This window comes from Chiloscyllium plagiosum, chromosome 6 (assembly GCF_004010195.1).
Source record: "Chiloscyllium plagiosum isolate BGI_BamShark_2017 chromosome 6, ASM401019v2, whole genome shotgun sequence".
NCBI lineage: Eukaryota > Metazoa > Chordata > Chondrichthyes > Orectolobiformes > Hemiscylliidae > Chiloscyllium > Chiloscyllium plagiosum.
Genome location: NC_057715.1, coordinates 65,409,003 through 65,424,292, shown reverse-complemented (window position 1 = coordinate 65,424,292; position 15,290 = coordinate 65,409,003). Strand labels below are relative to the sequence as shown.

At 41.2% G+C, this 15,290-nt stretch overlaps 1 protein-coding gene across 1 annotated transcript in view; it reads right to left on the bottom strand.

Moving 5' to 3' along the window:
- The window catches only part of slc9a2 (solute carrier family 9 member 2), a 93,547-nt gene extending 79,901 nt beyond the window's left edge, over positions 1-13,646 (bottom strand). The window contains exon 1 of the mRNA XM_043691732.1: positions 13,093-13,646. Coding sequence (XP_043547667.1) covers positions 13,093-13,396 — 304 coding nt within the window. The 5' untranslated portion in view covers positions 13,397-13,646. The remainder of the gene's footprint in view (positions 1-13,092) is intronic.
- Positions 13,647-15,290: the final 1,644 nt, after the last annotated feature.

Here is a 15,290-nt window from a genome sequence, read left to right as displayed (position 1 = left end):
AGTCTGACCTATCACCCTCACTTTGACCTCTTTCCACCTATCACATTTCCGACGCCCCTCCCCCAAGTCCCTCCTCCCTACCTTTTATCTTAGCCTGCTGGACAAACTTTCCTCATTCCTGAAGAAGGGCTTATGCCCGAAACGTCGATTCTCCTGTTCCCTGGATGCTGCCTGACCTGGTGCGCTTTTCCAGCAACACATTTTCTACTCTTTGAAGAGTCAGCACGTACCAGATGGACTGCACAAAAGGAATTCTATGATACTATAGCCCAGAACTGAGAGGAGACAACACTCCTAAAAGACTGGACACTTTTCTCTGGGAAAGAAAGGCTGAGATTGTTGTGGGGGAAATCACCAGTCTCGGAGTCAGAATCGAGATTCAATGACAGAGTTTATTGTACAAAGAAACCGGAGCGCCAGGGAGAGAGAATTAGACGTCTGGCAGCACGACTGTCAGCTGCGAGGCTTCTCTCACCCTAGGAGCATGTTGCAATATTTTATACATATATTTCATGGTGTAATGGTCCAGATATTGAGTCTTTGTTTGTGCAGTATGGTTTGTTACAGAAAACACTAGAGTCATTGTCAGTTTCAGTTTCAGAGGAATGTTCAGTCTGTGTGGGTGTCTGTGTGCGCGTCTGTGTGTATCTGTGTCCGTGTGCATGTGAGAATGTGTGCGTGTGTGGGAGTGTCTGTGTGTGTGTAGTGCAATGGTGATCACACTGCAAATTTTTGCTATAAATGCTGTGTTACGATCGAGCCCTCCACAATCACCTGATGAAGGAGCGTCGCTCCGAAAGCTAGTGTGCTTCCGATTAAACCTGTTGGATTATAACCTGGTGTTGTGTGATTTTTAACTTTGTACACCCCAGTCCAACACCAGCATCTCCGAATCATTGTCAGTTCCAGCAGCTATGCTGAAATCCATTGCTGCAGTAATTGGTCGTTATCATTCTGAGAAGAAAGATTGTTTACCGTAACTGCAAATCTAAGGTATTAACACTTGTATACAAGTAGTCTCAGGTAGTTAACATTTCTATTGAAGGTGGTGGCAGTAGATATTACTGATGTATATTCTCTCCCCCACTCGCCTTAAACTAATTATCTATGTTCTGCGTCTATTGTGCTGGTATCCTGTTGACCTTAGGCAGTACTTTGCTGTATTTTTCCATGCAATGGCTCAGTGGCCATCTAGTTTGTGTGTGCCCCATGTCAGCATGCCCTGTGTCAACTCCCACTTCAAACTCGAGAAAAACATGTAAAAATTAACTAGGATTTAAAATGAGATTATCACTAATAAATCCAAACAAAATAAAACTGACAAGAAGCCTTTCTCAGAGATGGTGGACTTGGCTGACATGGAATTGTCAAAGGGCAAAGATGCAATTCAAGGACAGATAGCCAAGTGAAGGTGAAAGAAAAAAGTATTTGTTTTGAGTTGGCAAGATGAATGAAATGTGGAAAGACACAGCCACCAGCAGAGACTGAATAACCCATTCCATGCTGTAAATGGTATTTAAACCTTTAAAGGGGTAAGTTCCTGCAGCAAATATTCTTCCCTACAATGCCAGGTACAATCTGATGAAGTTATCTTACCACAATATTACTATCATTGGCGCCCCCATTATCAACATCCCAAGAGCTAACACTGGAACTGAACTGAATTCGCATAAAAAGCCATGGCTACCAGAGCAGATCAGAGGCTAGAATTTTGTGGTGAGCAACTCCATTCCTAAATCCAAAGCCTGTCCATGATCCACAAGCACAAGTCAAGTGAGACGGAATTTCCCTCGTTTGCCTGGATGACTGCAATTACCAACAACACTCAAATGACATCTCGGATGATGCAGCCATCTTGTTTGACACCACAGCCACACCTTAAACATTCACTTCCTCCATCACCAATGTACAGTGGTGGCAATGTGCCCCACTTACAACATGGACGGCTGTAATTTACAAAGGTTGCTTCAATATAATCTTTCAAACTCACAAACTCTACAGTCCAGAAGCACAACAGCAGAAGATACACAGGAACACCACCATCTGCAAGTTCCACTCAAAGCTACACATAGTCTTGACTTGGAACTTATCAGCCTTCCTTCACGGTCACTGGATCAAGGTCCTGGAGCTCCCTATCTAACATTATAGGTGCACATACACAGACTGCAGTAGCTCAAGAAGGCAGCTCACCACCAGCACCTTGCAAGGGCAATGAGCAATAAATGCTGGCCCAGCTAGAGACACCCACATTCACTGAAAAAGAAATGTGGCACAGGCCATTTGGCCCATCAGGTTCACAGCAACCCTTGCAGAGCATCACACCCAGACTCAACTCTCTACCCAGACTCATCTCTCTACCCTCTTCCTGTAACCCTGCATTTCCCATAATCCACCCAGCCTACACATCCCTGAACACTATGGGCAATTTAGCATGGCCAACCCACCTAATCTGTACATCTTTGGACTGTGGGAGGAAACTGGAGCACGTGGAGGAAACCCACGCAGACACGGGGAGAATGTACAAACTCCACAGAGACACTCACCCCAAACTTTCTTTTTTAAAAATGTCTTGAAGAAATCCTATCTGGGCATCCTTGCTTGCAACGTATAAGATAGACAACATTGGCTGAGTCACATTGTACTTTGCTCAAAAACTGCATGCATTCATGTAAAACTCCATTATCTCACTTTTTAGATTAGAATCAATCTAAACATCATGGCATAGCCAGAGAAAGCAGGGGACTAACACCTTCAACATAATATCTAGCTATCACCATTGTTAACAGCTAACCTGAGAATGCAACTTTTTTAAAAAAAGGTTTTGTGATTTACACATGAAAGAAGTGAAACTATCATGGTATTCTAACAGATGAAAGGCTTAACAGACCATCAATTTTTCAATGTATAATTTCAGTTACATCACACTGTAAATTTTTGCTATAAATTCTGTGTGTTAGGATTGAGCCCTCCACAATCACCTGATGAAGGAGCGACGCTCCGAAAGCTAGTGTGCTTCCAATTAAACCTGTTGGACTATAACCTGGTGTTGTGTGATTTTTAACTTTGTACACCCCAGTCCAACACCGGCATCTCTAAATCTTAAATCAACATGGTATCAAGTCAAACAGGAGCAGGGAAACCTCTTGCTGAATAAACCTACCACTGCAGCTTCCTCCCCTCCGCCAGCTGATGAATTAGTATCCCACTTTGTTGAATGACATACTGAGGGTAGCAAGGGCAGAGAATGTATCTAACGTGGGCACCATCGTGAGGGGCTCAGTACTGAAGAAACCAGAAAGGATTTTCCTGCTGGACTGGAGCTGTGGCAGATGTTGAGAAGGTAAAGCTCAGGACATCATAGTCTTACCAGACGACAGGAATGCTCTCTCATTAGAGAGACAATTGTTGGTTGTTTAATTGGAGAGAGCTCCAGGACCTTGTTCCAGTGGCTGTAAAGGAATGGTGATAAGTTCCAAGTCAAGACTGTGTATAACTTAGAGTGGAACTTGCAGATGGTGGTGTTCCTGTGTATCATCTGCTATTGTGCTTCAGGACTGTAAAGTTTGAGAGTTTGAAAGATGAGACTCAAGCAACCCTTGTAAATTACAGCAGTACATATTGTAGATGGGACACACTGCCACCACTATATATTGGTGATAGAGGATGTGAACGTTCAGGCAAGGGGTAATTTGAAAATGAGAGTCTTTCATGGTAACCTCAGCCAGCGCTGAATTGAAGCCATGCTACTGGTATCACTCTGCATTGCAAACCAGCCATCCAGCCAACTGAGCTAACTGACCCTAAATGTGATGAGAACACTAAGAAGGGAACAAAAATAACATGAACTTGTTCTCAATATCCCTTAGGCAGACAGCTCTGTTTAGCATGTATCCTATGTTATAGCTCCTCTAAGCGTGCATTCATTCCTAGTCATGTCAATGCTGTGAGATCTTTTAGGCTGACTGGAGAAAGCAGAACATGAACCTATTGTTTAACATCTTATGGGTGGCACGATGGCTCAGTGGTTAGCACTGCTGCCTCACAGTAACAGGGTCCCAGGTTTGATTCCAGCCTTGGGCAACTGTCTGTGTGGATTTGCACATTCTCCCAGTGTCTGCGTGGGTTTCCTCCGGGTGCTCCGGTTTCCTCCCACAATCCAAAGATGTGCAGGTCAGGTGAATTGGCCATGTCAAATTGCCCGTAGTGTTAGGTACATTAGTCAGAGGGAGATGGGTTTGGGTGGGTTACATTTCGGAGGGTCAGTGTGGACTGGTAGGGCCGAAGGACCGGTTTCCACACTGTAGGGAATCTAATCTTATCCAAAAGCACCTCTGAAAGCAGGGCCAAATTGCACAGTTTTGGTGTAACTTTACAAAATTCTGAAGTAACTGCAGCAGGATTTAGAGTCAGATGTACAGCATGGAAACAGACCCTTTGGTCCAACCCGTCCATGCTGACCAGATATCCCAAGGTAAAAACAAGGACTGCAGATGCTGGAAACCAGATTCGAGATTAGAGTGGTGCTGGAAAAACACAGCAGTTCAGGCAGCATCTGAGGAGCAGGAAAATCAATGTTTTGGGCAAAAGCCCTTCATCAGGGTTTCCTGATGAAGGGCTTTTGCCTGAAACACCGATTTTTCCTGCTCCTCAGATGCTGCCTGAACTGCTGTGCTTTTCCAGCACCACTCTAATCTAGGACCAGATATCCCAACGCAATCTAGTCCCACCTGCCAACACCCGGCTCATACCCCTCCAAATTTCTTTGCTGTTTCATCTCAAATCCATTGTTATCAAAGATAACATGACATTACATTTTGATCTGCTTGCTGTACGTCTGTTAATTTGCTTCTGAACAGTCACTGGAACCAAAACGTTAACTCTGCTTTCGCTCCACAGATGCTGCCAGACTTGCTGATTTTTCAATAACTTTTGTTTTGCTACAATGTACTAACTTTACCATCTAGCTTTGTATCATCAATTTGCACAGTTCATTCAGTCTCCTTATCCATGTCATTGACATAGATTTGGGGGCCGAGATCCATTGTTTTGCTAAACATTCAACCTGAGCCACGGTGTAATTGAGTAGAGAGCTGGTACCTTCTGGGAATTGGGATATACAAAACAGGAGGGGGTAAAAAAAAGGACTAAAGACAAAAGAAGGATTAATTAGAGTAAGTGTGGCTGAGCCAAAGCTGCAAGCCTTTGGAACGATTGGAGTGAGTTAAATAGCATGGTTAAACTGCACAAAACTATCACACCCAAACCAAATGTTGACAATTGTGTAGAACAAAAGTAGTAATGATAAAGAACCTTCTTCCTGTTGCTTGCCTAAATACAAATTCGAACAATGGCAATTGCTTATGGTTTGTGAAATGGACTGATGCCAAGTGAAACCACTGTTAAAACATGATCAAGTGCATAGTACACAAATCTGATAAGAATAAGGTAATAAAATAGGTGACTGAGTAATTTCTGTTGTAACTTTAATTCTCCAAAATAAAAAAGGTCTTTTCTATGTAGTGATTCACGATTGTAGAAAAACTACACAACAAATAGAGGCCATTTGGTCCATTGTGTCTATACCAGCTGAACAAATTAGCCATCTATTCTTAACCCACTTCCCAGCACAAGTATATCATCTTGTAGGTTAGACAGTTTCAGGTGAATATTCAGATTCCTTTTAAATGAGTTGACAGTTTTCACCTTACCACCAACAAGGCAGTAAATTCCATACATTCACCATCCAATGGGTGAACAAAAAAAAAGTGTTCCCTTGTTCTCTCTAACCATTCTATCAATTATTTTAAAATCGCACCCTATTGTGGTTGACATCTCTGATTATGGAAATAGGTCTTCCCTGCTCACTCTATCCAAGTTTCTTACTATTTTGTACACTTCGATTAAGTCACCTCTCCTTCTCCTATGTCCTTAAGGAAACATAGCTTATCCAATCATTCCACATAGTTGCAAGTTTCAAGCCCTCGTAACCTCCTTGTAAATTTTCTCTGTACTGACTCTCGAATAATTATGCCCTCCTTTGATTTGACTACCAAAACTAGATACAAAACTTCAGCTGTAGCAGTTTTTTATCGTTCCAGCACTAAGTTGTTGCTTTTGTATTCAACACTTCACCTACTGAAGGATGATATCGCATAGGCCTTATTTACCAGTTTAATTACTGGTCCCATATGCCTCAGAGAACCATGGACATGAACTCAATGATCTCTTACTTCCTCTACCCCTCAAAATACCCTCCCTGCTTTACGTGCTCCCCACCAAATGCAGAACCTCGCACTTCTCTGGATTGATTTCTATTTGTCATTTTTCTGCGCACTCTGCCAGACCATCAATATTATCCTGTATTTGAGAGCCACCCTCTTCAACACTAACTATTTTGTCAATTTTAATATTGTCCACAAATTTCCAATCATGGCTCCCACATTTAAGTCTAAGTCATTAATATATTGCACAAACAACAAGGGTCTCAACACTGAGTTCTGTGGTACACCACTGGAAACCATTTTCCATTCACACAAACCTCTGTCAACACAATCAATTTAGAATACAATTCATCACATTCTCCTGTATCCCATAGGCTTCAATTTTTTCCGAGCATTAGGCAAACTTCATAGATTCCCTACAGTGTGAAGCAGGCTACTCAGCCCATCAAGCTCACACTAACCCTCCAAAAGACCATCCCACCTATACTTCTTCCCCCACAAACCTATCCGTGTAACCCTGCATTTTCCATGGCAACCCACCTCGCCTGCATATCCCTGGACACTACAGTCAATTTCCCATGGCCAATTCACCTAACTTGCACATCTTTGGGCTGTGGGAGTAAACCGGTGCAGGCACAAGAAGAATGTGCAAATTCCAGATGGACAGTCACTCGAGGCTGGAATTCAACATAGGTCCCTGGCGTTGTGGGGCAGCAGTGCTAACCACTGAGCCACCATGCTGCCCTACAGCTTAAATGTTTAACAGACTACATAAAATATAATGTTATTTCAAGCATGAAGTGCGACACTGTCACAAGACAAAACATATGTACTTTATATTCTCCCTCTCTGTTCACATCATACCCCAGGATCTGCTGGAGGTAAATGATCTCCTGTGATTGAATAGTAAATTATTATGTTCCCAAGAGGTATTTCTCATAGTTTTGAGTGTAAACCATATTAAATTGAAGAATAGTTTAAAGGGGAATAAAAGTGCAGAAGTCATTTTCTAGACATACTGTACAAAATGTCTCTTCAGAACAGTATTTCCAGCCACAAGTCAAAATGATACAGCCAGTGCGTGAATGGAGAGTTAATGTGTTTCTCACTTTTAGCCTAACAGCAACATGAAAAGGAGAGCCTCATGGTCCCAATTTAAAGCTTGTGAGCACCTCGAGAGGTTAAGCTTCGAAGAATGTAGCATGCAGGCACACTGGTGTGTGGACATTCATGGCATGGCATTTGAGAATCAAACTCCAATCCGTTGACAAAATTCTCACTTTGGATGCCAGAGGCTAAATGGTACAGACTAATGGAAGAAACTCTGACAAAAGAGTTGGAATGGAGCCCAATGGTAGCTTGGTTTAAGTCCATCATCCATGCAGCAACCACTGTAACCAAGCCAATGCCAGACCTGGCACTTGTTTTTGAATCAATTCACAGGATGAGAGCATAATCACAGTTAAGAATCAACCATATTACTGTGGGTCTCAAGTCACATGTCAGCCAGACAGATAAGGATAGCAGATTTCTTTCCCTAAAGGATTTTAGTGAACCAGATGGGCTTTTACAGCAATTAACAGTGGCTTACATGGTTGCCACTGGCTACTATCTATTTCCAGATTTTTATTCAATTTAACCTTCACCATTTCCTATGATGGGATTTGAACCTATATCCTCAGAGCAATAGCATGGGATTCAGGATTACTAGCCCAGTGACATTATCACTAAACAACTGCTTCTCTGTGAAGCCAGCCAGACAGGCATGGAAGAGGACCACGATATATTTGGGAAGTCCAGGATCTTCGGAATATTTGAGTAGTTCGCACCCTGGAGAGGACATCTCCTTAAGTGACTACAAATTAACAAATTCTTCACTCATGAGACCTTAATTTAAGATAACTAAGTTCAAGACACCATGGTAAAAAGAACCACATGTTATCTTTGAACAATTGTGTTAACCAGGAATGGCATGTTTCCAGCCTCCAACACAGTGTTGAGAACAGCAGAATTTATGAGGTACTTATGCATTAAAGTGTTTCTATTTTGCCTTGCATTAAAAAGTACGGCCAAGAACTGGGTAGCAGAGAGTTGAAAAGATGGTGAAAACATAGCAAACTTACAGGCACATTAGATTTAGTAGTCACTGAGACTGAGGCCCAAGTCAAATGCAAGTTTCCATTATTTGATGCAAAAAAAAAAGGACATTTGTTCTTACAGAGCACTGATTCGGATTTGGTGACAGAGCCCAAATAATTGATGCTGTGACAATCACAGGAAAATAATCTTCTCTATTAGTCACCATGCAAAATGCTGATGAGAATGCCTTCTCTGTTTGAAGAGATAGGACTTGTAAACATTTAAGGTCAAGAAATCACCAGAGACTGCCTTACTGTTGGAAGCCATTTTAGGGATACTCCGAAAATTCACAGAAATGATTTTCAAATGATTTTGGAAGACCCATCTTAGTATGACAGGGACAGTAGAACATTCTAAAAAGACAGAGGGAGTTTGAGATTTAATATACAAGGCTACGTATCTGCCAAGAGTGGCCTAACTCACAAATATTGATACCAAGCATTTTTAGTTACTTATTTAGTTAAAAGTACTTTTTGCATTATAAGTTTATGTTAATTTAAAAGTCTTAAAATGTAAAACTCTTGTGCATTCTTGAACAATCATAACACTAGGAACAATTCATTAGTTTTATTGACAGATCAACTGATTTTTTCCTAAACTGGGAAAGCTTTGGGATAGGCTGCTGCTCAAACTTTCCATCACGAGTCCTCCTGAGAAAGGCTGAAAAACCTGGAATAAATCCAATTACAAAAGTCAGAACTAGGAGACATTAGAACCATTTAGTTGCAGGAATTACTATACCTTCTCCATTTAGCTAGCATAAGTTACCATCTTCTCTCCAATATCTCACACTGACTCCCCTCTGCTCCTGTACCAATCTCCCGAGGTCCAAACTCTACCATACTCTCCATCACCTGAAAAATCTTCCCTCACATGCACGTCTTAACACTTAACACCATTATCTCTGCATGGCCTGAACACTGCCTACTCACTTTAGAATCATGGATATGTACAGCATGGAAACAGGCCCCAAGGTCCAACTTGTCTTGCCAACCAGATATCCTAAAATTAATGTAGTCCCGCTTTCCAATATTTGTCCCATACCCCTATACTTGCTTAGGACACATCCACATTGCATATATGCGGCAAGTTCTATAGCTAATAAAAAGGTCAATAAAACAAGCAATAATCCCCCTTAATAAGCAATTTTCCCGTCCAACAGGAATCTCGCCTCAATTCCCAGAATTTAGTTTAAAAAATGTAGCACGTTGTTCCCAATAACAATGAACTTTTCACATGATTCTGCCCTACTGCTACCATAGTACAGGCCCCAATATGATTCCTTCCTTTGCCCAGTGTGCTTGGGTTATTTTGAGAGATAAGCATTTATATTTTAAAATGACAAACCAGGTGCATTAACCACTTTCACATCTTTTCTTCATCTAAATGAAATGACTTAGATTTGGATGTGCAAAGCACAATTTCAAAAATTTGCTGATGACACCAAACTTGGAACAATTATGAACTTTGGTAAGGATATTAATAAAGTGCAAAGGACAAACAGGCAAGTGGACATGCGGGAGATATCATTTTAGACATTAAAGTGTGAACAGATACATTTTTCTGGAGGAATGAGAGGAACCAATGTAAACCAAACAGTACAACTATAACAGGCATGGAGGAGCAGAGGAAGATGGATTGAAGGTAGCAGGGCAGACTTAGAACATGGTTGAACAAAGCAGACAGAATCCAGGGCTCTATGAAAAGGTGAATATTGTTTAGGAAATCAGCTATCCTGAGCCAATTTAGCCTACATCTGACTCTAAATGCACAGTGTGGCTAAGTGTGCTCTCTAAAATGGTCTTCTCAGTATGATACAAAGTGCGACAGAAAAGTTGAAAATAAATCAACAAATAAATACAGTAAGTAAAATTAGATGGATCACCTCACATTGATGGGCAACAAAAAGGACCAATTTCATTCAGTCAACCCTGTATAATCTTCCCAATTGGGTGCTCATGCAAAAATTTGGAAGGTGGGCCCCACAGATTAATCATGTGACAGACTGGCAAAAATCATACCTTACAATGTCCCCAGTTATGTCCTGTCCCACTGACAGGTCACACCCATCAGAGATGGCAGCCCAGTGGTGTACAGTTTGGAACAAGTTGCCTTGGAAGTGTCAAGTCTTCAATGAATGCATGAGGAGGTGCTAATGGGGGAGTGAGGAAGTATTAGGAGTGATGGAGGAGTGGACCAGGGGGTCACAGAAGGAACAGCTCCTGTGGAATGTTGACTGGGGCAGGGAGGAACTGTTTGGTGATGGCATCCTCACAGAGGCTGATCCTTTGAAGCTGAAGACTGTTGTGGTGGAAAGTGAGGACAAGGGAAACACTAGCATCACCCTGGGAAGGAGGAGAAGGGGTGTGCATAGAAGTCCATGGCAGATAAAGTTGAACAGGGAGTATTTATTGTGGATCCCCTCAGCTAAATTCATGTTAGATTAATGGTTCAAGGTCTATGATTTTAATTCAGGGCAGTATTGCAGGAGTTCCTCAGGATAGTGTCTGAGGCCCAACCAACTTCAGCTACTTATGATGGAGTGCAAGTCATTGATTAAGTCAGAAGTGAGGGTTTTTTATAGTATGCAGTTGGGTTTGTGTTGCCCCTTTAAGAAAGTGAGTCAAGTGACCTGGAGGCAGGGGTAGGGGAAGAATCTAACATGAAATTAGCTGAGAGGATCCACAATAAATATTCTGTTCAACTTTACCCACCATGCTGTTCTATTTATGGTTATGGTGAACCACAAACTGCTGGCAGTTGCAGAGTTCAGTATCAACTTGAAACTTCTCGGATGCTGAAGCAGTCTGTATTCATATGCAGCAAAACCTCGACAATATCCAGGCTTTAGTAGAATGGTGAACCCAGTGTGGCTTACAAGATCATGCCTTGAATGGACGACTTCATCTGACTAAATAAAAACTGAAAAAAAACTACAGATGCTGTAAATCAGAACCAAAACCATAAATGGCTGGAAAAGCTCAGCAGGTCTGGTTGCATCTGTGGACAGAAATCAGAGTTAATCTTTCAGGTCCAGTGACCCTTCCTCAGAACAGAGCTCTCGACCCAAAACATTAACTGATTTTTCTCCACAAATGCTGCCAGACCTGCCAAGTGCTTGCAGCAATATTGGTTTTTATCTTTTGGTTTAAGCTGACCTACCATTCAGTTTATTGTCCAAACTGATGCTGAATGACTTTGTCACAAGACGACCTGTAATTAAGCTTCTAAAGCATGGAAGCCCAGGATTGTACAAATTATTCAAAAGTTCAATTTGGTTTACTTGGATTTTTATATTAAAATCAGTCCATTACATTGTTTATTCTATGAAATATTAACCAATCACAAAATGTACTAATTGTCACATTGGAATTGGTAAAAGAAAATGTCTTGATTTGTGAAGAAGACAGAGATCTTTTATGCTCTGTTTATCAGAGTTTGCTAGCTGCAACCATCACTTTGACATTAATGTTTACAATCCCTCTACATATCCATATCGGAGTACAATAATATCCGGGCTCTTCATCCCATCCAATATGTGGAGGTGCCAGTGTTGGACAAAATTAAAACAAAATTTTAAAAAAAAATCACAAGACCAGGTTGTAAGCCAACAGGTTTATTTGGAAGTACAAGTTTTTCGAGCACTGCTCCATCATCTGGGAGGTAGTGGGGCACTCCTGACTCAGTGTCCCTCCAAAAACTAGTGCTTCCAAATAAACCTGTTGGACCGTAACCTGGTGTTTTGTGATTTTTTTAAAACTTATCCTATTCAATACCGCACTCTTGATTTTCGGAAGAATTTCTAAGTTAATGGAAGAGCTGGCAGTATGGTTGGTGCCCTCACTGCTGATGCCATCCTGATTTCCCTCGATGTCTGGATTACTGTGACAGATCCTGTTGCATTTTCTAAGATTCCCTGTTCATCTATTTACCTTCCTGTAACTAAAGTCATTTATTTCTTTAATTTCCCACAATAGTGCAACCTTTTGTGTCATGGGAATAGTCCTTCTGTCATTTAGCCACCATTGGCTTTCCACTTCAGCACTTGCAATATTTATTTTCCAGCTCTTTTGTTTGGATCGTTCCCCTCCCTCATGCTCTGCACATTCTAAAAGTGCTGTTAACATCTTCCATTCCTAAGACCGACACCCCAAATCTCATATTTTGTTATACTGAGAAATGAACAGTTGCCACCTTTACTGCAGGGTGATGCTAACATTATCACTTCAGATTTCCAACATAAATATATTATTTTTTGTAGTTAAACAAGTGTTCTCCCTGAATCCATAGTCTAGAACTTCAAAAGATCAATTCTAATGGTGATCATGGTGTTATATTAAAAAACAAAATTAAGCATTCTTATGGTAAAACAATCCAAAGCCTCCTTTTCAAAATACACTCAGTGCTGTAGCGTTTCTTATAGAATTTTGGGATGCTAAGGTTTCAAAAACATTCACTTCATTTGCATGCAACTGTTCCCTTTGCAAATTTCCTGGAATAGAATTCACTTTGGCTTACCTGAGGAGAAGTTATATTTAAACGAAAACAAAACAGGTAGATTTATGGATAGCTAATGGAAACTGAGTATGCAATTTAACCTGCTTACATGGGGATCCTCAGTTAACATTAAAAGGGATCAACAATGTAACAGGGAGGTAATGTACTGAATTAAATCACACGGTAAATATGCGCCTTCCTACCGTGATGTCAGCTTCTGATATTGCAGACTTACCAATTTTAGCTAAGGACGCCAATAAGATCCAGAGGGTGATCTCAAAGGGAATCTGCACATGGTAATAATCCAGAGAAAACACACTGAGACGTTCTTCCTGATTTGTAAAACTTCTGGAAAGGTGAATTTTGGAAGAATCTGGATGCCGGTTACCACCTTCTACTTCCTGACCATAGAGAGTCGATTCGTTTCTAAAAGTGGCCTCAGTATTGTTTAAAAGGGTAACAAGCAAAATAAAATATCCAGGTAGAGACAAACGGCAAAGCCCCCGGATAGCCCGGGAGCCACCACCGGCCATAGCCATAGTAACTGTTTAAAAAAACCACTGCTTTATCACATCGTATCAGGCCAGTTACTGCACATTATTTTACCAAGGGTTCTGAGCTTCAGAGTCAGTACACGATCTGATCAAACCTTCTGGGCCTCACACAAGCTGTTTTGATCTGCTGAACCGGTTCAACAGGTGGAACAACTTGCACCGACCAATGAACGTGTTCACCGGTGACTTCCCAGCTCCAATGATACCTGATCGTCCCAGACTGTGTGTACCAGCAAAATCAAGTTCTGTCTGGAACATACAGCAACCTCAATCTGGGCGATGCAGAACCAATTAACAATCTTTGTTATTGCATCCCTGCCGGGGAAGATCTTGCATACCACTCCCTTAATTACCTTGAATAAGTTTCAACTTGGATGACTCAGTTTCGCCCTCAGGTATTCCTCAAATAGCTTGTGGCGGCAGAAACTGCTCCTGGGAAAGTAAATGCTCGTAAGAGTATGCAGAAATCTTGATAAAGAACTAGTTTACTGTGCCCATTCATAATTATGATATTTATCTGTTTTGGCATTGCTAGTACTCCAGTTTCAACAATGCAACTTCAAGAATGTGATTAGGGTCCTAGAATTATACAGCATGGAAACAGGCCCTTTGGTCCAACTTGTCCATGTCAACCAGATATCCTAAATTAATCTAGTCCCATTTGCCAGCATTTTGTCCATATCCCTCCAAACCCTTCCTATTCATGTACCCATTGGTAATGTAGTCATTTAAATAACACGGTAATAAACGCCTTCCTACTGTGGCGTAAGGTTCTGATGTCGCAGACTTACCAAAATGTTGCCTTTTATATGTTGTAATTGTACTAGTCTCCATCACTTCCTCCGGCACCTCATTCCATACACACACCATCCTCTGCATGAAAGTGTTGCCCTTAGGTGCCTTTTAAATCTTTTCCCCCCTCACCTTAAACCTAAGCCATCTAGTTTTGGACTCCTCTGCACCAGGAAAAGACCTTGACTATTCACTCTATCCATGCTCCCCATGATTTTACAAAGCTCTATTAAGTCACCCCTCAGCCTCCAACGCTCCAGGGAAAACAGCCCGAGCTATTCAGCCTCTCTCTATAAGCTGAAATCCTCCAACCCTGGCAACATCCTTGTAAATCTTTTCTGAACCCTTTCAGGTTTCACAACATCCTTCCTGTAGCAGGGAGACCAGAATTAGTTATTTTTTAATATAAAGAATGTAAAAGTCTGAAATTAAAAGAAGAACAGATAGTACTGAAGAAGCTCTACAAGTCTGGTACCATCTGTGAGTTAATGTTTGGATTCCAAAGATCTTTCTTCTCTCTCTATAGATGCTGTCAGATGTGCTGAGTTTCTCCAGCATTTTCTATTTTATGTCCAATTTTTGTTTTTATAGAGAAGCCTGGACTTCAATAAAAACTGGAGGTCTGATTCTTTTGAGGAGGATTTTAGGTGTGAAAATTGTGTTTCTACCATGAAATCTGCAAGCAATGTTGTGATTATTATGTTTTGAAATGGCAACAGGATTGCAGAATTATTAATGCAGAAACTGATCGAGACAATTGCAAGTTTTATGTCTTTTGCTTCAACACGTGGCTTCTGGCGTAGACTGAACACTCTAATTTGAAAGTTGCTATCGTGTGTATAATGCTCCAATGTTAGCTTTGTATCTTTTAATTCCTGTATCTGTTTGGCCTGTCAATACTTCTCAAATCTTACACTAATTATTTGCAATCTTATCTGAATGGGTTGATGAGGCCTCTTCTGGATTACTGGATCCAGTTCTGGTCACTCTGTTATACAGCCATAGCATCATAGAGATGTACAGCATGGAAACAGACCCTTTGGTCCAACCCGTCCATGCTGACCAGATATCCCAACCCAATGGAGAC